General features: G+C 45.5%; 2 protein-coding genes across 8 annotated transcripts; one reads left to right on the forward strand and one right to left on the reverse strand.

Moving 5' to 3' along the window:
- Positions 1–6,602: 6,602 nt before the first annotated feature.
- LOC113206132 (membrane-associated guanylate kinase, WW and PDZ domain-containing protein 1) lies at positions 6,603–16,126 on the reverse strand. Of its 4 annotated transcripts, none has more exons than XM_026422062.2 (14): positions 15,982–16,126; positions 15,532–15,908; positions 13,992–14,870; positions 13,619–13,900; positions 13,344–13,538; positions 13,066–13,254; positions 11,909–12,980; positions 11,669–11,834; positions 11,055–11,247; positions 10,850–10,975; positions 10,598–10,765; positions 10,455–10,489; positions 10,094–10,255; positions 6,603–10,020 (listed from the first exon to the last, which is right to left on the reverse strand). In XM_026422062.2, exons 2-14 carry the CDS (start codon positions 15,857–15,859, stop codon positions 9,586–9,588), a joined length of 4,230 nt encoding a protein of 1,409 aa, XP_026277847.2. In that variant the 5' UTR covers positions 15,860–15,908; positions 15,982–16,126; the 3' UTR covers positions 6,603–9,585. The 4 variants fall into 4 exon arrangements, with proteins under 4 accessions (XP_026277847.2, XP_026277848.2, XP_026277850.1 ...); XM_026422063.2 differs by having other exon boundaries at positions 15,986–16,117; XM_026422065.2 differs by lacking the exon at positions 15,982–16,126 and having other exon boundaries at positions 6,603–8,996; positions 9,876–10,020; positions 15,532–15,894.
- A 61-nt stretch (positions 16,127–16,187) lies between these two features.
- On the forward strand, positions 16,188–23,139 carry LOC113206134 (uncharacterized). Of its 4 annotated transcripts, none has more exons than XM_052267811.1 (8): positions 16,188–16,354; positions 17,098–17,284; positions 17,374–17,500; positions 17,601–17,759; positions 17,838–18,018; positions 18,110–20,156; positions 20,251–20,479; positions 20,598–23,139. In XM_052267811.1, exons 1-8 carry the CDS (start codon positions 16,188–16,190, stop codon positions 20,981–20,983), a joined length of 3,483 nt encoding a protein of 1,160 aa, XP_052123771.1. In that variant the 3' UTR covers positions 20,984–23,139. The 4 variants fall into 4 exon arrangements, with proteins under 4 accessions (XP_052123771.1, XP_052123772.1, XP_026277854.2 ...); XM_052267812.1 differs by lacking the exon at positions 16,188–16,354 and adding an exon at positions 16,520–16,647; XM_026422069.2 differs by lacking the exon at positions 16,188–16,354 and adding an exon at positions 16,542–16,664.
- The last annotated feature ends 1,347 nt before the right edge of the window (positions 23,140–24,486 follow it).

Here is a 24,486-nt window from a genome sequence, read left to right on the forward strand (position 1 = left end):
CACTTTCAAAAAAATAATTAAAAGGAATTTAGTTTCCGTTTTTGGAAAGTCGCCAGTGCCCTCGAGCTTTCGCCGAGCTGGCTGTGCTTTCTTCCTAAAAACCGGAACTTTGTCTTGCATGGTAAATGCGTTCGGTGGAATGCTGACGAGAAGATGGCGCCCGCACAATAGCGCCTGCACCGGGTCAAGTGGAGTAAACCTGTCACCGGCGAGAGCGTGGCCCTGGCCCAGCCCGCCCTGGTCTCCTGGCGAGACAATAAGTGTAGTGCGAAATGAGTGCGGGCGAATAATGCAGCAGGCCCGGCCTGCCCGGCCAGCGCCATTGCCGGGACCAAACGCTCGAGGACCGCCTTTTGTTGGCGCCGTTTGTTGAGATGTAGGGGTCACGTCGAACGAATCGAGACACCGAGCAGACAATCATGACGATCGTCATCCTCTCCGCGTTCATGTTTCTAGCGATTTGTTGTTGACAATCGTGTCGCAATAGTCGCAAACAAGACGCGACAAGGATACATATCGAGACATCAACTTGCGTCCCCACGTGGTCACATTGTGGCCACGATCTGCTCGAAAACCTGGAAACGGGTGATAAGCACAATTTTTCATAAACCGGGATCGTATCCTACCTACTCCGGCAGGGAACATCGTGGTTTTTGACAGCTTCGTGGAGTTTAGCTCACCAGTCAAAATTAGGCAGAAATTCACCTGGCGCGTGACCCTCATCCTCAGGGTGTCCCATAGATCCCGCACTCCTTTTGGGGGGGCTAACTACTGGACCACACATTCTCGCGTGTAGACGGTTTGCCTTCTCGTTAGGCACGGTAGGACGTTAGGCAAGCCCACCCGTGGATGTGGAACAGTACCGCACGCACGAGTGCGTGCGGGCTTGCCTATCGCCCCTGTGCACGGCACCTTTCGGGTGCAGCGAGTAGGCAACCCGCGCCCGCCCGTACAGTACAAAAGTGAGTGGGGTCAATCAGCCACCTGGTACTACAAGCAAAATTAAGTGCGTGGTCTATGGGACAATCATGTGACACCCTCTATGCAACATAACAAGAGGCTGATTAACCCCCCGCACATCTGCAGTTATGCAGTACCGCATTCCTACGTGCGGGTGGGTTGCCTACTCGATCGACCCGTAAGGCGCCGTGGACTGGGGCGAAACGCAAGCCCACGCGCACTCGTGCGTGCGGTACAGTAAAACTACAGAACTGAGTGGGGACAATCAGCCACAACCAGACCAGAAAAATGCAATTTAATGCAATAAATAGCTTCATAGTGAGTTTTTTCGTGTTTTAACAGTATCGGGATGGCACGGACGTCACTTTGTTTGTACAGTACTCAGAATCTTTATACACGTCATATATCTGTAGAAATAAAATAAACATATGGTGGTGGAATGTAATAGGCCAGGTAACTCGTTTCCGTGAATATCAAGTTCACAGCATGTTTGAAAATTTCTCCACAATGTAGACATTCTCGATGACGCGTGCTTGTGTTTGTGTATATCTCCTTTAATAATGAAACATAATAATACATAATTAATAGGACAACTGTAGGCTTCGAACGATTAACTTTAGGCGCGAAACACGTCATTGCCTCTCTCTCTCATGTGGCATTAGCGAGAGCCGAGAGAACCTCTCCGAGGACCTAAAGGACGCCCCATCCCAGTGCGGGTCCAGTCGAGAGGGCGGCGCGCCCAGCATCCCGCCCAAAGAAACAACCCGGACTGCAAAACGTATGGCCCGAACGGGCGTTTGTGTTTGTCAAGTCCAATCCTGAGAGCGCCCCCTTCCCCCTTCTCTGTCTCCCTCTGTCTCTCGACGTGTCCTTCTCTCTCACACACTCTCTCGCCAGACAGGCCCAGTCCCCGGATCGCCCCCCCGACGCCACGGGAAACCAAAACGAAAACCGGTATTCGCGCTCAGCTCAGCCCAGGCTGCATTCCAAAGGGGGGCCTCGGCGCTCTCTGTCGCGGCCGCGGCGCGCACGGCGGCGGGAGCGAGACGGCGCGAGCGGCGGCGCGGAAGCGGCCCCCAAAAGCCAACACGACGAGAAGGCCCAGGAGGCCCCGTTCCTCTGCTTCGGCCCGAAACCTTCCCCCGGTCGGGGCCGGCCACATATCACCTGGACGCGGGGTGGGAACCGTGGCGGGTACATTATGTGCCCCCGGGAGGGGACGCCGAGAGCAGAAACACTCGACAATTACTTTCGTATTTTCGTGCTCGATATACACTGAGATGGGCTGGGCATGGCATGGGGCGGGAGCGAGAGCAGCGCCAGGCCAGCGCCCCGCGGAGGTAGGCAACCCGTTGCCACGGGTGAGGGACGGCGGCCTACCCCGCAGGCTGACCCTGCAGGCCGCCGCAGGGGCCGCACGCCGCGAGGGAGAAGGGCACGCCGGTGAAGGGGGAGGTCGGCGAAGGCGGGAACGTTGGCTCCGGAGGCCGAGAGCACGCCGTGTTCGTTCGGTTCCTTGCCATTTCGACGACGACGGGGGCGCTACGCTACGCCACGCTCAGCTCGCCCGGTGTCTGCCAGGCAGGTAGGTATGCCAAAGAGAAGAGGAGGGGCGGGGAGGTGGGGGGACGGGAGGGAGAGGCAAAAGAGAAGAATACAAAGGACGAGAACAGGTGAGGTGGGGGAGGGCGGCAGTCGCCGGACAGGTAGCGCGCGAGAGGGGAGGGGACGGAGTCGTGCGTGGCCTCCCTGCCACTCCCCTCCTCGCCTCCGCCGAGCTCCCCTCCCCCTCCCCCCGCGTGCTCCAGCGGGCGTGAGGCTGTCCGTGCGGAGCTGCGCGCGGTGAGGCGGAGAGGTGGTCAGTCTGCCTTGGAGTGCGCCGCCGAGAGGTTCGGGGAGAGGAGTGGCCCCCCTCCTGCACGAGGGCGTCGTCACCAGAGAAGCCCAGGACTCGGGTCCAGGACTCTGCCGAGTGGAGTGGTGCGCGGTCTCGGTGTTGTGCTGTGGTGTGCCTTCCCCGAGGCCAAGCTGTGCCTGCTCGACCACCAGAGTGCTCGCCAGGCTGGAGCCGGCCCCGCTGGCGCCCCGTGCCACCGCCACACACCGCGTCGACCATCGACCACGAGGGCGTACCGCAGCTGGCGCAGCACCAGGTAAGTCTTGGGCGTCGTTGGTAGCTAGGGAGTAGGGGCCGTCTGGCTGTAGCCTTTGGAGGGGCTTTGGGGCGGGGCCGCGACGTGGAGGGCTCAGCCGTGCCCGGTCCCCGTGCGTGTCGTCTAGTACAGCACGTGGCACCGACCAGGTGGCCAGCCCCGCCGCCAGCTGTTCAGTTCTGATGGGCGCTTCAAACTTTCCCCCGTTCAATAGATTTCTCGAACCCGGCCAGCAGCTGGCGCGGGTCGAGGCCGCCCGGTCGGCTGCGGCTCTGAGCGCGGGCCTAAATCGTAAGCCAACGTGGCTCCAGCGGTGAGACGGAGCCGAGGCCAGGTGAGGCAACCGCCAGGGGAGTTGGCGCCAACCGCCTGGTCGACCTCTGCCAAAGCCGTTTGGCGGTCCCCGCCGCGCCGCGCCACGCGGGCCTGCGGGCCTCCTCCCTCACCTTGTGTCTTTACCTTGGCGGCGGGGCCGGGCGCCAGTCATTGCCTCTCTCTCTCTCTCTCCCACCCGACTCTCTCCCCCCTCGCTCTACCTCTCTCTCCCTCCCACTTGTCTCACGGCCGCGGTTCCGTTCGAAAAGCCTTCCGGTGAGGCGCGCGTGTGGGGAATCTCTTTCTCCCTCTGTGTGTATGTGTGTTGTGTGTGTGTGTGTGTGTGTGTGTGTGTGTGTGTGTGTGTGTGTGTGTGTGTGTGTGAGTCTGTAGGCGTACAGGGGGTTGCGAAAGTGCCGTTGCGTGTTCGCACTTCCGGGGAGGGCAGTCGGCGACGCGGCTCGGACCTGGCCTGTGCTTTGTATTTCAAAGGCCCGTGGTGTTCCAAAGTCCTCCGTTCCGTGCCGCCCGCCGCTGTCCAAACACAGCCAGCACAGAGTCCTGCACACAGCGCGCGTCACCCAGGTGTCGGCCCCCCGTGCGCGTTATCTCCACGCCGGCACACTGGCTCTCTGTCTCGCGGACTTGGGCCCTCCCCCCCCTCCCTCCTGACCGCACACGCTCTAGGCTGGATTGTGAAACGATTTTCCCCCTTCTCGTTATTGCTCGTTTCGGACCGGTTTCATTTTGGGCGGCTTATGGCGACAGGCGCGCAGTCGGCGTCCTCGCGCACGTGGTGGCCGCGACGTGGACATGTCCAAACGTCGGCGTCGTCGACCAGCTTCCCCGGGGGTGGGGTGGGGGCGTCGAGGCTTCCCGCCAACCGCTCTTTTTTGGGACTCGGTTTGTGGGGGAGGGGGGGGTGGAGGGGCGGCACAGGTATGGTCTTTCCCAAGAGGGCCGGCCCATTGTGATCCGTGTACCTGCCGGCTCTGCCGGGCCGTTCGGTGGGCCGAAGACCGGCCGATGCTGGCGTGGGGAGGCGAGGCGGCGGCCCGGCCGTGGAGGCCATGGACCGCCCCAGGTAGCGTCCGCGTCCGAACCGGCGGGCGGGGCCGTTGCCAGGCAGTTCAGCTCGGCCGGGGCACACTGTCCGGACGCGTCCGCCCGGAGGCAGGCTGGAATGTCGGATGGAATCTGGAGGGTCGTCTTACCTCTCCCCCTGCGGGCGGGGCGGGGCGGGCTCTTCGAGGAAGGTGTGTAGGTGTTTTCGGGACGGCTCCCCCCCCCCCTCTTTCCAGCCCGACAGGTAAGCAGGCGGCCACAAAAAGATACATCTGTCAAGTCGCACCGGCATTTGGGATGGGGGAGATTGGTGGGTTGGTGGAGAGGCATTCTTTTGGTTATTAGGGTGCTATTTGGAGCCAGCTCGGGGGCGCCCCATAAGCCATGGTTATGCGTTGACCTACGTTTTAGTTTTTGGATTAAAAGTTTAGTTTTGCGTTTGTTCCCTGCTGGGGCGGCCTTCCCCGCAGTGCCTCGTGCCGGCCACAGGGTGGGGGGGGGGGGGCACTGATTGGAAAGCATTTCAACTTGTCTGATTCCTCGCTAGTTTAAACGTGCCCAACACTTTGCCTAACTATCCTCGCTGATTTAATCCGTGCTGGGAGAGGGGTGGGGGCGTGTGCCATGCTCGGCCCACGCCATGCGTTGACTTGTGTCCGTGGCGAGCGACGCTCCAGACGCTCCAGCCAGACCGCGGGAGGGGGAGGGGAGGGCGTTGGCGTGGCTGAAAGTCGGGAGAGGGTCATTGAGAGCTGACACGTCATTGCGCTGAATTATTTTCGATTATTTTCTGTTATTTTTCGTCTGGCCGCCTGTGAGATGTATGTGTGTGTGTTTGAGTGCGTGTGTGTGTGTCTGCGACCGCGCGCGCTCGTGCGTGTAGAATACTGAGGCGGCGCCCTTGGCTCGCCGCGCGTTCAGGTCCCCGCGGCCCACGCTCGCCGAGGAGGAGCCTCGGTGCTCTGTCCTGGGAACACTCTCAGTAACCCTGCCTGCAGGCAGCCTGACTCTGGCCGGCGTCGTCACGGGGCGCAGGACAGGAGCCCTGTGCGTGCTGCAGTCCTTCATGTGAGACGCCGAGCTCCTCCGCCGGCACCTCCGGCTCCCGCAGCACCGCGCAGCTCGGCCAAGGGGCGTTCCGCGTGCCTGGCGGTGCCTGTCCGAATCACACGGTCACGCTCTGGTGAAATGCGCGGGACGGGGGGGGGGGGGGGCATCACTTTCTTGGCGGTCCTTTCCCGTGCTCGTCTAACTGGGGCCGATGGGGAAGGGGGGGTGGGTAGTGTTACTTGCCCTCACGACGTTTGCGCAGGTGTCGCTGTGCTGCTGCTGCTACTGCCGCGTCCCAGGCTCTTCGGCGGAGGTCATGGCCGATGAGGAGCCAGCATTACCTCCAGCGGAGACTCCGTGACCTCACCTCGTCCCTGACGTCACCATCTTCGTCACGATTTCCGGATGTCTACACTTCTCTCGATTTCGCTCCCTGCTGACGTCACCGCCAACGTCCTCGGCCTTCTTCGCTTGCCTGCCGCGCTGCACTCTCCCTCCGCAGCCACCAACTTTATCGCATCACTTGAGGCGCTGATTTTTTCTTTGGTTATCTAGCTGTATGAGTGCATTCGACTTTCATAAAGCTAGGTTACCGAAGCTAAGAGTGGCGCCTCGTTCTACGAGCCGAGGTCTACATTTACTGCCATGTCAGTGCAACCATCTAATGCAGGCGACATTCTAAGGGTTTTGTTACTTTTTCTGTCATGAAAATTTTTTCTTGGTTAAATAAAACTGAATAATTATTACCATCATTCGTGTACTGATTTGTGTTTTCTGTTTCTGTGACAATAAAATTTCAAGTTCGAATGAGTAATGCCTTTAATTTGCTAGACTCCTTTTCGTGCAATCCCACACTCACGGTAAACTTGATAAAATAAGGTATGGTTGTATGCGTACTACTCTTTGAATGGGGAAAAGAAAAGGAAGGCGGATATAGTCTTCTCCCAGTTATGGGTTGTTGTGGTTGTTGCGTGGAGATAGATTCAAGTTGAGTACCTCATATATACGCACAACCAATGTGATGGTTTACAGTTCTTTGCGACCAATAATTAAGATTACTTATGGAACTTATCATAATTTATTCAAAGTATTGATGTGGCACAGATGACAAGATCAGGAACTGATCGTATAAATCAAGTGTAATAATTTTGTCATACAAAACTGGACTATGCCAGACCGCTTTGATTATAACAACTTAATTTTCTACATGAGCATAAAACCAAAAGAACCACAATGATAATCTCCAAAAATATATTTTCTCAATTACGAAACAGTCCATACAGATGCACTAAGGCACACAAGCTTGCAGAGCCTCAAATGGTCTAACAGTCAAATATGGGTCCACATTTAGCAGGGTATACATACGATGATTATAAATATTAAAATACAGTAAAATGTCTAACATCTCAGATCTATTTTCTGTACCGTTCAACAAATATTGAAGGCACAATGATTTATATTTTCTTAACAATATGAGCTTGAAGTGATAGCATAGAACAAATATATCCCTCTTGTAACATTAAAAAAGAAGGGTTTGGGTTTTAATATGCACATTATACAATATTAACATACATAAGGTAGAAAATATGTGATTAACATCTCTATACAAGTATATCTCAACAATAAGTCATTCATACTTTATGTGTTCACAATAAGCAAAGCTTTGTGAGCACTAGGCACATGCAATCTTTGGCTAATGCCACAAGTGTACATTTTTATTTGCAATCATGCAAATGTAACACTGGGCTTGTCTTGTTGATTTCAAAGAGGAGAAGGGAAGGACATAATCTGAAAAAAACAGGGGGTTACAACCATGACACATATATAGTTGCTATATAAAAATATTTACAAGCAGTAAACAATTGTGAACAATTAAGATAATAAAATAAAATTGAGGTACAATCAGAGAAGAGTTGACTCAAGTAACTTTCAAATACCTCTGTGTGTAAATTTGCAGACTGAAAACTAAGTAGATGGCTCAAAAATAAAACCAACCAATCAACAAAGATCTCAACAAATTAAGAAAATGAAAATGGTATAAAAGTAAAAGTGGGGAGGATGTTCATCAGACACCAATACAGCACACAGGAATTTTATAATCCGTAACTAAATAAAATGAAGGGAAGATAAAAATTTCTTACGTATAAATGCTGGTCAAGGTAACACATTGATAAAGTAAAATCCATGAATGTTTTAAAAAGTGGAATTGTCTTTTGCTTTGAACGGGAATACAGCTGTAATCTGTCGAGTGTGGTGTAAGATTATTAGCTTCACACCTTAGGTTTAATTAGTAATAGTGGTTTACACTCTTACTCTTCTTAATGCAACATTTTAAATTTAAATTTTGAATCTAAAAGAATACTGATCAAGAACCACACATTACATAGATTAGATTTTTTTTCTACCAAAAAAGGCACAATTCAGTCTTTCCCTCAATTATTTGGACGACATTTAGTAAAGGGCATCAACCTATTTTTTTGTATTATTACAGCTGTTTATCCCCCTCTGCGATAGAAAACAAGGACAGTCTTTAGGTTGCTGGACGGAAATTATTGTTCAAACAATATTTTAATTTCTGTAAAAATTCATCATTGCGTTACACTGAGGCACAAAAGTGCGTGCTAAATAAGCACTAACACCATGACAAAAATCATTGTTTACGATTGATCGTATTCAATGAACAAAATATAATGTTCAACTATTGATGAAATAATAAACTCTTTATCGATAAATCCAAAAACAGATGAAAAATATCACGCTGAGTAATAAAAGACATACAAAAAAATTATATAACAGCTACTACAAATATACTCTACCAGTCTGTAGACAATAACTATTAGTGCAGTGGACATTCAACATTAGTCTCTGGACGGAGCATCAACGTTCATCCAGATTTTGTTGGTTTTTCTTTCAAATGCACATGAGACATTGTAATCTACTTTATTTCCTCTTCTTGTCTTCCAAAAGTTCACAGTTTGAACACATAAATTAAGTAGTAAATAAATCACAGGAGTAGAAATTTTTGTGTAGGTTAACATGTCTAAATGTCACATGCACTAAAAAAGTTACACCAACCAATTACACGTCCCATCTTGTGAGCTCAGTAGGGCGGCATCTTTGGATCAAATGAAGCACTACACCTGACATTAATCAAATAATAATTGAGCTGATTTTCTTATATACAAGACATACTAAAGCAACTGACTGAATGCAACTAAACAACCATCATATACATAACATAAACAACAAAGCAAAGCTAAATAACAAACTATCAAAGTGCAATCAACGCTAATAACCCTCCAATCAATACACTGACAGATGAAATGTAGACTGAAGGGTGAAGCAGCGGAACCTGAGAGTCGATCGATTAAAGTTGTCAGCTCTGCTGGTACGCATCCCAATAGCCAGTCTCTCCCACATGGGCTTGGGATGAGCTGGGCCTCATGCACGGGTCTGCACACAAATAACATGCTTCAATACTCCCCTACTTTGGGTCAAGAATTGATGATTAATAATTAAAAGTCAAGGTGATTGTGTTAAAAAAATTGAGATTCCATACTTAAGAGTAAGTACAATACATCTATGTAAAAGGATAACTATGTAATATCTTTGTTTTCAGAATTAAAAAAAAAAAGATGAAGAGAATTAGATTAAAATTTACAATTTCCTCAATACAGCTTAACACAATCAATACTGATACTACAAATTTGAACTACAACACATTAGATTACAAAAGAAAATTTTATCAAATCATGCAAGACTAATAGGTATTTACAAGATGCAACTTCAAGATAGTAGAAAAACAATGAAAAGAACACAAAATCCAGTTGTTAGTAAGGTTAGTTAAGTAGAGCTCAATGCATGCATAAACTTGAGCAATAAGTACTTTCTTTTGAAAAAAGATTTTAAATTGATTAAGAAGTTAATATTCCTCAAATATCACACAGAAAGACCGAAATACTAGTTTAAAAAATAGATTGTCAAACACAAACATATAATTGGGTCATCTGTCAACACAAGTAAATTAGTTACATGAAACAATTTAGCAGAACTGTGATGGCATTATATCAAGCATAGGATCATGCACCTGACCATTAGCTTCATTTAATACTGGGATAGCTAAGGGAGCTGTTAGAGGGTCGCTTAACGGGTCGGTTAGTGATTCAGGCATTTGGTCACTACACTGGCTGTTCCGTGATTGCAAGGTATGGTCATCAATTGAATTAGCAATGGAGTCATTTACAGAATTGGAATGGGGAGTGGTTAGTTGGCTGCACGTTGTTTCCATTAAACTCCCAACCATTTCCTCTGAGTAAGCGTCATGACACCCACCTAAAGTTGGGGGAGGAGGAACACGTCCGCCTCTTTTAATTAATAAACGTACGGACGGACCGCCATTACGAATTATTTCAATGGCCTCTGCATGAGTCATATTTTTGGTATTGATGCCATTGATTTCTATAATTTGATCTCCAACCTGTAGGATTAAAATAACAAATTAGAAATTGAGATAGGAGAGTGTCAATCAACTCGTAATAAACTAGTCTTGCCTTCAATCGGTTGTCAAGTGATGCAGGTCCATTTTCAGCTATCTGAAGAACGAACAATGGCATGTTCTGGAACTCACGCCCACCACGAATACTGAAGCCAAAACCTCTTGTTCCTCGGTTCAATTCAACAGCATGATACTGCTCATCTTCAGCTCCCTCCTCCTATAAAAAAAAAATTTGATAAAAATATAGAAGAGAGAAATTTACAATATTGATATTTTAGAGCTAGATTGAATGTTACATTAATACTTAATATTAGATAGAATTATCATGACAATGTTTAAAGAAAAACAAACAAACATGGAAAACAGAAAGTAATGAGGAGACAGTGGGGTCAATGGATTTGGTTCAATGAACTTACACGGTGAGATACAGAGGCAGTGCTTGAGGCATCATCTGGAAAATAGGGTCATACCATTTAGTAGAAGTATAGCTCCCATCAACTTTTGATTCATAGTAAAATAGTAAACCAAAGTAGGGGAATTAAGAGCAAAAATGACCTACCAAGTGGAGCTCCAATTGTGAGTGTGACTGAATACCCTGAATCTTTGATGAGATTTACAATGTCACCATGATGAAGGCTAGTAATGTTCATGTGGTTAACCGCCAAAATGCGGTCACCTACATGGAGTTGATTACAACGCTCTGCAGGACTTCCTTCAATGATGCGCCCTAGACATATATTTTAACGTAAGATGGTTAACAAAAACTTAATTACTTACTGAGGGAATTGAAATCCAGTAGGACACTGCTTACCTATAGTAGAGCCTACTTTATTCACTGACGATATTATGACAAAGCCAAAACCTTCATTTTCACGTCTTGTGACTGTGACGTCATAGGGATAACCTCCATCATGCCTGCTGCTAAAACTTTGCACATCTGAAAACAATATTAAAAAGTTATGCATCATGCTTAATTAGCCTCATTTTGAGCTAAATGAAGGCATTATGATGCATACCATGAGAGGGTATTCTTCGACGAATTCCAAGAGTAACGCGTCCAGCAGCAGCAGCTCTGGCCATCAGCTGTACCACATGATGATGAGAAGTGTTGATGACAGACTGACCATCAACACTCATCATCTCATCACCCGTACACAACCTGCCATCAAGGTCAGCTGCTCCTCCAGGTACAATGTGACCAATGGACACCTGAAAGTACAATAGATTACATTGATTATCGATTATTAGACATTTGATTTTAAAAAAAAAAAAAAAAAAAAAAGAATGAAGTACTGTCTAGTAATGAACGAAAGAATGAACTACAGTAACTTTCACCCAATATAAAAAGCAAAGGCAGAAAGTGGGACTTCAGTTAACTTATGCATACAATTAGTGAAATAAAAAAACAACATAAGCAACCAATTGCATAAAAAAGATTCCCAGCAAAGGCATCTCAAGATATATAATATTGTCTAATGTACTAGTGAAGAATTTCCAATGTTGTTTGCATGCTTGACTTTAATAATTTAAATACTTTCACCCGTAAGGAAACACCCACATGAAAAGAGCATGCAATGAAGCACTTGTGTTGGCTACACGCCGAGGGCACCAGTGCATTTGTTGATCTCACCGTTGATCCTACCTGGGAGCCCTCCTCAGTCCCACCAACAATACGGAAACCAAAGCCAGTCTCTTGTCTCTGAAGAGTCACCAATGTTTCTACCCAATCAAACCCAGGCTCAGCAGGATATACTCTGGCAGGACCTAGACCAATCCAACGAGGATCTCTTGGATACCTTTAAAACACAACAAAACAAGTCAATATACCGATAGTTAAATATCTATGTTGATTTCTGAGTGAAAAAAATACCTGGAAACTAGACTTGAAAGAGGTTGTTCATGTTCAAAACTTGTGCTTTCTTTCCCCTTTGGATAATAATCCAAATTAGGGTGGGGTGCATAGCCGGAAACCGTTTGAGCATCATACCCATAGCCATAGCCATGTTCATAGCTTCCATAACCGTTGAAATACAACTGGTTTGATGGAGGATAATGGCTTTGATGTTGACCAGATACATCTAACTCATTTCCAGGGCTATGACTTCGACTATACTCATCAGGACTTCTGAGAGATGTATTTGCCAGTCGTTGACTAAGGTCATAAGAATGAGGATGAGGATATGGAAAAGCAGTCGCTGGAAAACCGTCATATTGGGAAGCAATGGATGGGCTTTGTAGAATATCGGTATTTTTGTCAATATCACTGTCAGCTTTAAGGCTGTGGTCATTGTGCATCCATGAACCAACATTAGTTGGAGTTTTTGACCTAGTTCTCGTATCAACAAGAGGGGTTTTGGGTCTTGTAGGAACCACCTCCTTTGGTTGGGTACTGTACAAATCAGCTGTTGGTGTTTTGCTTCGGTATGCCTTTCTTCCTCCTGAAAGCAGCAGGTCTTCCTTCTTTCTGACCTTATTCTTATTTGAACTTGACCCACGCTGCACAGTTATTGTTGCATCCACATTCCTAGGACAGTCTTTCAACACTTGGACAACATCTCCATGGCACATTGTACGTACATTCACATTGTTAATTTCAACCAAAATATCTCCTTCTTGCAATGTTTTACATCTTTGTCTGTCTAGTATCTTCTTAACCTTTTGACCGTATGCACTATCAGCAATAGTAAAACCAAATCCCATAGCCCCCTTGACAATAGAGATGGTCAAAAACTCAGGTTTGGCTGGAACAGGAGGATCAAGAAGGGTGTCAGTAGAATTAGGTCTTGGAATTGCAGGCCCTTGATCAATCCTATCACAAAGCTCTGGCATTGATTTAACAGAGCTTCCTGTCAGATCGTCATTTTCCATAAAGTGATAGCCACGATCTGACTTCATATCACCATTATGGTACATGTACTGTCCACCTCCAGGGTTTAATGGATCTGAAAGGAAATTATGAACAGAAATTACAAATTGAGAAACATTTCTTGAATAAAAAAACAATAATTTTAAATTGATTTAGCATACCTGGAGCATTAACTGCTACAGTCGTGACAACTTCAGTGTTAGGGTCATTGGGATCAAATGGCAGAGGGTATCCCCTGCAAACTTCAAGAGAAACTGTCTCTCCTGGAGCTATTGACTGAAACATGCTCACCATATCATGGTGTGTGAATCCCAGGACGCAGGTATCATTCACATAAACTAAGACATCACCTGATAAGTTAGATAAGAAAAAATAGAGTTGAAATAACACTTTGGGATGGGTACTTTGATTTCAAGTGGCATGCCCTAGAAGCACTGACCTGTTTGAAGTTTTCCATCAAGCCAAGCTGAACCATTTGGAACAACAGACTTGATTTGTAAAAACTCTTCTTCTAAATCATCCCCACCAACAATTGTGAAACCAAGGCCTCTTGCAGACTTGATGAGCGTGGTCTGAATGCGTTCACCCTCCAATTCGAGAGGATTTCTTGTGAAAAATGCTCTAGATGAACAGTCTGTAATGAGGTGAGAGTTAGTTTTTAAGGTTCATGTGACAGCTCACAACATAATTAATTGGAGGACTATAAATTCTTACTATTTTGACGTTTGGATGGTGTGGAGGGAACACTACCAGCATTGGATCCATTAGGATTAGTTTGGACATGGATTGAGCCATGGGATGCACTATGAGGGGGACCAAGGGGAAGATTGGACTGGGCACTGTGAGGTGGTGGTGGAACAGAATACTGTCCATCACGTGGAATGGGATACTGACCATCACGTGGGATGGGGTACTGACCATCACGAGGGACAGGGTACTGACCATCACGAGGGACAGGGTACTGACCGTCACTTCCAAGTTCCTGAATGAGGCTCTCTGAAAACAGAATTAAAATTAAACAAAAGACATTAAGCAAATATTTTTTTAGCAAATCCCTTTGAGGGATGAATTTACTTTCATTTATTACCTGGAGTGCCAGCATCATTGGCTGCCCTCTTTGCTTGTATTACTGGATTCTCATACTGTGTACGTCTATTTACATGATCAATGTAATATGTTCCATAATGCGGATCATGGATTTTTTCCCAGCCATAGGGCAGTTCATTTTCAGTACATTCTTCTAGAGATTTCTTTTGAAACTTAGACAATCTGGGATCTAGCCAGTGAGAAGTTCCAGAATTGTGATCTATGAAATAAACTTCTCCTCGTTCTGTGTAAGCCTTTTCCCAGTTAGGAGGGAGAGGGCCAATGTCATCCCCTGAGGTATGATTTCCATGATTTGGTCCATCATTATAGCTAGGGGGAGCATCGGGGTAGGATCCTGATCCATTCATTTTGCTTTCGTTAAATTCACTGTGTTGGACACTTTGATTATTATTGTGGTTATTATGCTTGTAGTGTTGAGAATCAGGATGGGTCGGGTCAGGCTCTGATTCTGGCTCTGTGCTCTTAGCAGCCATTGCTTCAACGTTGGACCTGTTTCTCCTCCTCTTGCCTTCAGAGGATGGATGCGCTCCAGGAAATATACCAGCAGCGTTCAGGTTTACACTATTACTAGGTGCAGATCCATTCTGAAGTTCTTTTGATGGCTTTGGAGTTCCATAATGATTGCCCTCATAGATTCCACTTTCCAGAAGGCTTCCACTTCTTTCAAGTTTAGCAAATTCCTCTAAACTGAGAAAAGTGTAGTCAACACCATTCACTTCTCCTTCCCGGGGTGGACGAGTAGTAACAGGTACCGTTCTAAGGTATAGATTGTCACGAATAGTATTCTGTAAGTCGTGGTCTACTGAACCACGCTGGAATCTTGTATTGAGAAATACTCTTAGGTCCTTGGGGACAGCACCTGTAATACAAAAAGATGTATGAAATGCGATTTAAATGACAAAATATTTCTACAGAGACAGTCATTCTCTATGAATAATTTGAGGGCAAGCAAAAGATAGAAATAAGGATTTTGGCTTAGATCCCTCTGCCATGTTGTCATTTATTTAGAGGGGTCCACCAAAATCCACCTGTATGCACAATCTGAAAACAGGTGTTCCAAACCAAGTATTTATGTGCTACCACAAACAATATTAGACAATAAATCAAAGGAAATGAACATTTTCAAGGTGGCACTGAATAAAATGATAACTAGAATCCATTAAAAACAACTCAAAATATAACCAACCATAACCTCGATGCATAACATAAACAAATGCTCCAACTTTCACATCCAGAAATACTACAGCTCGTAAGTAATAACAAATGAAAAAACAAAACGGTTGAATTGAAATAGGTAGTCCATCAAAACAGAAAATTGCAAAGAATGCAACGAATTCACGAGACCTCCTTACTTGTGGGTGCAGCCCTAGAACCAGCCTACATATACCTACATACTGCAATGGCAATGGCGGGGCGCCACCCAAGGGGCTTTCAAAATTAGAACACAAATGACGTGGGGCGTGGTAAAAAATTACTCTCGGGAAGGAGGGGTAAAAACTGTTTAACTACACAGTACTCACCTCCTCGAACAGATTTGAGCGTGACGGGGTTTCCGTTTCGGCAGCAGTGACTTAGCCAAGCTTCCACGTCTCTTTGAGTATAACCTGCGACCTTCTCTCCCTGCACCTCCAGGAGTAGGTCTCCGTCGAAGAGGCCGGAACCCTCTTCAGCCTCAACTACAAAGGCGAATTCTCCGTGGTCTGATCCACCACGTACAGCGAAATTGACTGTGCCGTCGACTTTTGCACGAACAACCACCTCCCGCACCTCCTGTGCCCAGTGACTAGCGTCCGTTTGGCATTTCGAAACACTTGGGGTATTGGGCCTCTTCTGGCCAGACCTCTGCATTATGACATAGTTTTCAGGACATATTTAAGTCTTCCGTCACTGCCGACAGCTATTGCAACCACAAATTCACATCCTTTACAGTCAAAAATAGCATAAATTTCGAATCTAGGCTATAGGCTAACCTACTGCAGGGGCCATGTTGACATCAAACAGAGAGAGTTTAATCAACATCACTGGTTGTTGTACTCCCAAGCCGCACAGTTTCTAAGTGAAAACTCCCTTTTCACATAAGGAAAAGGAAAGGGATGCATAATTTTTTTGTGACACACAGCGCATAAACAAATTTTGTTCCAAGGATAAAAGTATTTGAGCGGTTTAATACTGTTGTATGCACGCCCACGTCTTAAACGGAATCGAGTGCACCTGTCAGATCAAAATGCTATACACCTTGCATTCTCCGCTTGCCCAGTGGCGTAGCCACAAGGCTTGCAAGCACAAGGTAGTAATGCTTGATTTCATGTCAAGCAGAATCAGAGTTTCGCGGTGGCTTCGGAAGTAAGGAAAATAAAATAGTTATTACAGCTTCGAAAAGAATTAGGGTATAACAGCCCTTTTGCTGTTTTTTGTTTGTCAGCAAATTGTTACGGTGCAAGGCACGTCAACGGCTTTTCTATAGCGCGTGTTGATAAACCTGAGACAAACTACTGCAGATCAAGTATAGGAAAGCAGCCAAAGCAGCAAGCAAAGCGAGCAGTTCTGACCGGTTGAACTAGAATGCCCCCACTTTTTGGCGCTGTTAACTGGACGTAACCTACCTGAACAGAATGCGTCTGCTATAGGAAAAACAAGTAAATATTGATTTTTGGTAATTATTGCATAACGATAATGATAATACTGTGCATTTTCCGCCTCTCCCCCTGTAATACCTTGTGTTAAGTGCTATGATTTGTAGTAATATTTTGGAGGGTATATATTGACAGTTCTCTTAGGATCTGCACAATACTCGCAGCTGCTGTGACTTCTTCACATTATGCATTTTAATTTCAAAACAACAGTAACTTCTTCGGGCTGCAAGCAATTTTTTCAGTGATCTTTATAAGTCCTACCTTTGACAATCATCTCGCGTTTCTTGACCACAGTTGTTGGCATGATAGGTTAGCCTTCTACGTGCACCTGTGATCTTTCTAGTCATTTGTATTTGTAAAATGAATTACACATTTTACATCATCCGTATGCATTGTATATGAAAATCTGTTATTGCATTTGTCTCAGCTATTTTTCCTCGAATTTTATTCTAGGAGTACACTTGTCAAAATGAGTTACCGAGATGATGATGATCCTTTCGAGGAGGATATTGTGTTTGACCAGGCCGGACTATTAAGCACTTCAAGAAAATCTGCAAAGTCAGCAATAAGGAGAGTCTCTAGTGGAAAGTGTGCTATGTTCTCCAAAACTTTAGGTCTTTGTGGGGCTTTTCTGGGTTTGGTAAGTTGAACACGTTCACCAATTTTGACAGGACCAGTTTATAACAGTTTTTAACAGAACAGTTTATACATTTACTTTTGAATTTACAGGGGTTGACTTTCTCAATTCCTGGCCCTCTGGCACCAGTACCACCTACAGAACTGCGGCATGATATATCTCTCATGACTTATGAACTGATGTATAAATGTCAAGGTTTCATGATTGGAGCAATGTTTGGTAAGCCCATTGCTGTCTTTCCCTGTGACCTTGTATCATCAGTAATAATACTGAATTAATTGTTTGTTTCATACACTTTTTTTTTTTTTGACTTTTTTAGGTGCAAGGATGCTTGACAGATTTAATAGATTATTCTTAGTATTCCTTGCCTTGCTTGTTACCGCCTTACTTGTGACCATTATTCCATGGTGTGGTATTCCATGGTTATTAAGAACTGATATGTTTCTTTTGGGTGTGTCCCTAGGTTTCTTAACGACAGGTACTGTTGGTTGAGCAAAGTGTATTTGTAAACAACATTTGCTCTGTTGGGTCTATTAACTATGTTTTCGTTTTACAGGTGGTAATGTTCTTTGCCTTGATTTATGGAGTAGGAACAGTGGGCCATTCATGCAAGCCTTGCATTTTAGCTTTAGTTTAGGAATATTTTTGGCCCCATTTTTGTCTCAACCTTTGATGGCTCCTATAAATTACTCTGTTGTTCCTCCTCCCACCACACCTGCAATGTTTCCTCTTCACAGGTAATTTCATTTTATATATTTTCTTTGTCTGGTTTTATTTTCTTCACAGGTTTTGTCAAATTTTAAATAATTTGTGGTTTTCTGTTTCCAGACTGCCACGAGACATTGGAAACTTCTCTCTATTAAACACGACCATTCCAGAAATTCATCCGCCTCTATTGCAGCCAACATTCAATCAGACAATGCCAGCTAATGAGACATCTGTAGCAACTTCTAATTTTTCAAAGCTTTCAACACCTGCTTCTTCCTTGTCCGAGATATCTGAGAAGCCAAGTCAATCAGGAAATTTGTCTTCAACCAGTACTACGTTAGCAACTCTGGTTACATCTTTAGCTCCTACTGCAGCCATTCCTCCATCTAACATTTCAGTGCCGAGTCCCCCTATACTGTCAGGCAATCTATCTATTGTATCTACTGTTGGCCCTACTGTTTCTTCTAATGTATCTAAAGTCTTAGATACACAGAAAAATGATGTGTCAACCACAACACACAGAGCTCCAAGACCAAAGCCTGTTTTAACTAATTCTGAAAAGCTTCAAGACAAAAAATGGGAGAACGAGAAGTTCCGTAAACCACCTCCAGAAGATTTGGTGCCTGTTTCCACTACCATGAAACCTATGGTTCGGATGGATAACAAAACAACCACTTCGGGGAATTTGTCTTCTCATCCAACAACTGTAACAACTCTTCAGAAAAGTAATTTAACCCTTGAATCAAATGTTTTGTCAAACTCATCACATGTAAATATTTCATTGTCAAGTCTAAACAGCCTAGGCAGTACTGTGTCTCCTTCTATATTGAATTCTTCTTCATCTATTAGTCTATCACCTTTGAAGACTGTACCAACAGTTGCATCGTTGTCAAATTCCACGGCTGGTCAACTGAATAACAGATCTACAGAATTGTCAAGTGTTGAACCTCTGAAAATTAACTCTACTTCTGAACCTGCTTTAGCAAGTCTTCTTAATGCAACTGCTGCAAGTACTGATGTCCAGATTGGTGCAACGACCTACAATGCACCAAAGCCAGAAACACAGAAGAATGAAAAAATGACTGATGAGAATTTGGGTAAGGGAAAACAAAATTCTATTAAAAGTGGTCAACCTAAGAATACCTTTAGCTCTAATCAAGAACCAGCTCAAAATAACACAAAAAGTGACTTTACTCAAGATGCCTCTTTGGTAACCATTTCATCAGTTGTTGATAAAACTGAAGCAAGCAATCATGCGGTCTCACCAGAACTATCTCTTCCCTTATTGGAAGATATCAAACCAGTGAATGGTTCCCATGATATTGGAAAGAGTATTTCACTAGATGAGCAAGAGATGTCTGCTGTCAACTCACCAGAAGTTGAACCAAGCCTCTCTTCAGTTGGATTTGAGAAGGTTCATTCTCTTACTTCAAGTTTACCCAGTCAACAGCCCCAAGTACTGTTGACAAGTCCTCAACCTCAGCTGTCAATAAAACCGAGCAAAGCTGATAAAGCTTCTATTGTCACTGAAAAGTCTGTGGCAGAAGGTGGCCTCAAAATCCTAATGGAAGCTTTACCAACACAAGAACAACAGCATCAACCCTCTCATCAAGACATGACCAAAGATGCCAAAGGACAAGGTGGCCCAGCGGTTAGGAATTTTAGCAAGGAAACCCATCCAGCTAAAAATTTCTCTCAGACATTTGACAGCCAAAGTTATGTTCCTCCACCTGTGAGTCCAAAACATTTGCATCACAGCAAACCAGCATCTACTGTCGTCAATGAAACCACAGAAGTAACTCACACGGTTATAGATGCTTTTGCCAATCGTTTGGAAAAGTATGGCTTGAGTAGAATGGAGCTGATGTACCTTACAGTTGGTATGGTTCTTTTGGCAACGTCGTTTTTGTTCCTTGGATTTTTGTGCTTTAATCCAAGGGACCCCAAATCAAAGACTGATGAAGAAGAAATGAATGGCCCTGTGGTTCGAGGGACTAACCGCAGCAGGACAAACTCGTCTCAAACCTTAGTGATTCCTTCTCGATGCATGAGACACACACTAATTGGTTTGATGATGCTTCTTTTGATGATCACCTCAGGTGTTCAGGCCATGTACGGGCAGTTATTACTTGTGTATTCTATACAACCTCCTCTTCTCATTTCTCAGGTACTCATAAAATGTCATTTTTTGTGTAAATACTGTACAATATTAAATTTATTTTATTCTTTGTAATTTTACTTATATTTTTTTTTCTTTACAGTCAACAGGAACTGCACTTACAGCTACCTTCTGGGGAGCTCTGACCAGCACTCGTTTTGCTTGTATTCTTCTTGCAAGTGCCTTATCACCAACAGCAATGCTTGTTTTGAGTGTTGCCATTTGCTCTTGTGCCACTTGGCTCCTCTCTGCCTTTGCTTCTTCATCAGAAGTTGCCCTATGGATAGGTTCAGTTATGGTCAGTGTTGGCACAGCATCTGTATTTCCATCAGGTATGAGAGCTCCTTTCCTAGTTTTCCTCATTTTTATTTTGTATTGGAAAGTATTTCTGAAGTAAACATTAATTATTAGAGAAACAAAATGATTTAACTTGATCATTTCTCTTTATAGGCATGCTATGGATGCAACGACATGTTCTCATCACTCACCGTGTAGCTGCTATGCTTGTCATGGGCCCTGCTATGGGAGAAATGTTCTTCCCTACTCTGGCATACAAAATGATGGTGTCAATGGGACCTGCCAGCTTGGTCCACTTGCCTGCATTGCTTAGTCTTTTTGCAATTGCACTGTGGGCTGCAGTGTGGCGTCTGGCTCGATATCCCCGACAACCTCTGTGTTCCCATGTTGATGACTCAGGATACCAGTTGGCTAATCAGCATGATGAAGATGATCTACTTGACCTCACCATGTCACCTATAGTGAATGGCAATAGCATTGTGAGAAATTCAGTACGGCCTAATGGAAGTGGCCTTGGTGTGCATCGCATGAGTGCATAGCATCAGGCTATCTACATGTAACGTGAGGTGAAAGTGGAGGCAGAAATTGTTCAATGGACACATTTTTATGAAGTGCAATTTGAATGAAAATTTCAACCTCCGTTACATGCAGATTTCTTAAACTACTCTTCTAACGTGCCTAGCTTCATGCAGGCTTCGTGAAAAAATGGTGTAATGGTTACCTTTCAGAATGGAGTTGTGTTGTGCTATACTAGGAGAGAGTATGACTGCGATTTCACTTTTGCTCTGTGATTTCGATGTTTGGATGCATTTTCAGTGATTTTTATTATTGTAAAATTTCAACTGTCTCTTATAGGGTGACATACCACAATCAGCAGATCAAATCAATTGGCTTTGAGAAAATTACACTCAAAAAAGTTTCTGCTTGTCTTATGAATTTCCGTTGTGTCATAATGTACAAGAATCTTAAAGGAACTCATTCGTTGGCCATAAAGTTGAGCTTCTCTGAAGGGTGAACTTCATTTTTAATATATCATGTCCAACTTATTCCTTTTTTTAAAAATTGTGAGACTTTCTTCCAGAAAAGTCTGATCCTAGGCACTGCCTGTGCTCTTGTTGCAAAATCACCGTCCATTGGTGCTGCTGGCACTAAAGCACTGTGCCTTAAGAACCAGGAAAAACAAAATGTTTTATTGTAAGCTAAACTTTTGAAGTATCTGTATTGTATGACAATTTTTCAGTAATGGATTACTCAGTTGTAGTCAACTGAATGTAATTTCTGCTGTCAGTGGTAAATATTTTGATCACAATGCTCAATATCTTGATGACTTGTTAAGTTCTTCAGTATTGTATCACTTTAGTTCCTTATCTTTCACAATTTACTCTGATATCTATTTCCAAAAATATTAAATGGTAATAGGTACTAGTGTACCTCTTTCCCAATACATAGTCCTTTGACCTATTTCTAGGTATTTACGCTACAGCTAACTTAAATTAGGTAGCTTTCCAAATATTTTCTAGAAGATATATAAACTTGGAGATTTAGTTGAATAGTTGTTCATGCGTTAGACTCTAGGTATGAGCAGGGAGTCCACTCTTAATTTCTCTATTTATACTGTGAATGTATTATTTGCTCTTTGGTGACTCTTTCTTCCTCCTCCACCACCTCCTCCTCCTCCTCTTGTGAATATTTCTTATTGTGTATGCATATCTTTTTTCTCTTAGTCATCAGAGGCTTCTGGTAAGGAACTAGATAATAATTCTTTCTATTCTACGAAAAAAATGTCTACCCCCTGTTCAACAATCAAAAATTGGTATGCCTTATACTTGTAAACAAGCTGAAAAGAAATCAAAATTCTGATCTGTTTACTGTTCTTGAGGTTGTAATTATCAGTTTGAAGTGTTATTTTTGTACGGGATCTGACAACTTAAATTGAAATTTCTGCTAGTTTTTTCTTTTATATTCAATTGTTTAGTGTCTCACTGATTATTTAATGTGGTACTTCTTACTGTTACAAGGTGGGTGTATACTGTATGCTTATATACAAATTGTGATTCTTTGTGTGATGTTTTGTTTCCAATTATGATTTAATAAGATGTCTGTGTGTGTGTGTGTGTGTGTGTCTTATTTTCTGACTGGCTGTCTGCATGTTTGTGTGAATCTTTCACAGTATCATCGTGGTGTGTTTGATGTCTTGTATGTTAAGTATGAAGGTACTAGTCAAGTAGGGGAAGGGACTGAGATTCTTTAATATCCGTTGGCTGCTTTCCTTTCTTACTAAGAAGTGTTTTACTTATTTCATTGCAAAGCACTTAATTATAAGTTATTTATCATCTCCTCGTACTTTAGTTGTGGTTAACTAACACTACTCAATGAGGCTGAACATTCTTGGTAATTGACAGCTTAGAGTTTAAAAAGAGGGTGTTTACCAATATCATCCATTGAACTGGTGTTTGATGAGGAAGTGCCACACTGTGAAACATGACCTCAACTCCGACCTCTGGAATTTAATACGTATTCCTAATGTTATATCGTGATGATTTTTAAAAATTTATAGTTTTGTCAAATTCTACTTCATTTGTTTTTCTGTTTCTTATTTTTTTATTTTTTCCTTACAGAAAGAAAAATGTGGTTATCATGTGTTTCTATTTATTTATCTTTTTCAAAAAGTGCATATATAAATTAAATATTGTAATCAGATGTGTTACATTATGAACACCTGATTCCCTGGCCGATGACCTGATTGGGGTCCTGTATCAGTTCGTACACGGACGCCCTGGTCTCGGTCGGCCCTATGTCGTCGTACAAGTGCTCGCCCATGACGTGCTCTTCCTCGTCCTGACCCAGATTGCAGTACTCCGGAGCCAGAGGACGCGCCGCCACGTCGTCGTACAGTGGCCTGGTCTGGCCGTCAAGGTCCTCCGCCTCGGGGACGTCGGCGGACTCCTCTGACGCCAGGGACGTGGTATTGAGGTGGAGTTGCACGTTGACGTAGCTGGGACACCCCCTTTGCCTTGCGCCGATGTCCAGGGCCGCTGGACTGGGCGAGGCGATGTCGTGGTAGATCTCCTCGCTACCAGCCATCATGGACTCGTACTCCTGCTGGAGGTCCTGGAAAATGGAAGACCATTATGAAGGAAGAGATCCTGAGTGAATGGAGACAGGAAACCCCAGGGGTCACACGTCACACCAGACGACCAGACTCACCTCAGAAGCGGGCGGTGGCGTGAGCGGCGGTGGTGGCGGCGTCTGCTCGCCATCCGGGAGTCCCTGCGCCTCCGCGCCGGACATTCTATGCGACTCGCCGACGAACGACACCGACCGCGACTCGGACCGCGACCGGGACCCAGGCCTGACGGACGGATCGACGGTATTGTCCTGGTTGCGGTCGGAAGAGGGGGGCGGCGGCGACGGCGATGAGGATGGAGGCTGCGGGGCGCGGCGGAGTGCGTCCACCCAGTCCTGCGCCTCCTTCTCGTCCGACACCCACAGCTGGAGCAACAAGTCGGACGTCAAAGCGGTGGTGTCCTGCCAGCCGCGGCCGGGCCGACTGCGCGGCGACTCGCTCACCTGGTGCGTCTTCCTCCCCGGGCAGCACAGCTCGAAGGCGGGTCCCTGCTGGCGGGGCCGGGCGGAGTACACGGCGCAGCAGGGGTCGCAGCAGGGGGCCGGGGCCAGGGTCGGGGCCAGCGGCGCCAGCAGCAGCACGAGGCGGGGCCGCGAGGAGCGCGCGCCGCTGAACACCAGCAGCCGCGCGGGCGCCGGCAGCAGCGCCGCCCAGCCGCGGCGTCGGAACCAGCGTCCGGGAGCCGCGCGGTACACGGCGCCGCTGTGCAGCGCCAGGTCGCGGGCCGCCGCGGCGCTCACGGCCCAGTCGGGGCTCAGGTCGGGCCGGAGGCAGGTCGGCGCCTGGAGAGTAAGAGACAGCAGGTGAGACCGGGACATACACGGGACTGTAGTTAGTTTGGGCATGCGGGCAACTCACCCCTCTGGGCGGCCAGTCGTCGGTGCTATCGTCGAGGCACTCGGAGCAGTCGGCCGA

The sequence above is a fragment of the Frankliniella occidentalis genome, unplaced genomic scaffold (assembly GCF_000697945.3).
Source record: "Frankliniella occidentalis isolate FOCC.00 unplaced genomic scaffold, Focc_3.1 Scaffold60, whole genome shotgun sequence".
NCBI classification, from domain to species: domain Eukaryota; kingdom Metazoa; phylum Arthropoda; class Insecta; order Thysanoptera; family Thripidae; genus Frankliniella; species Frankliniella occidentalis.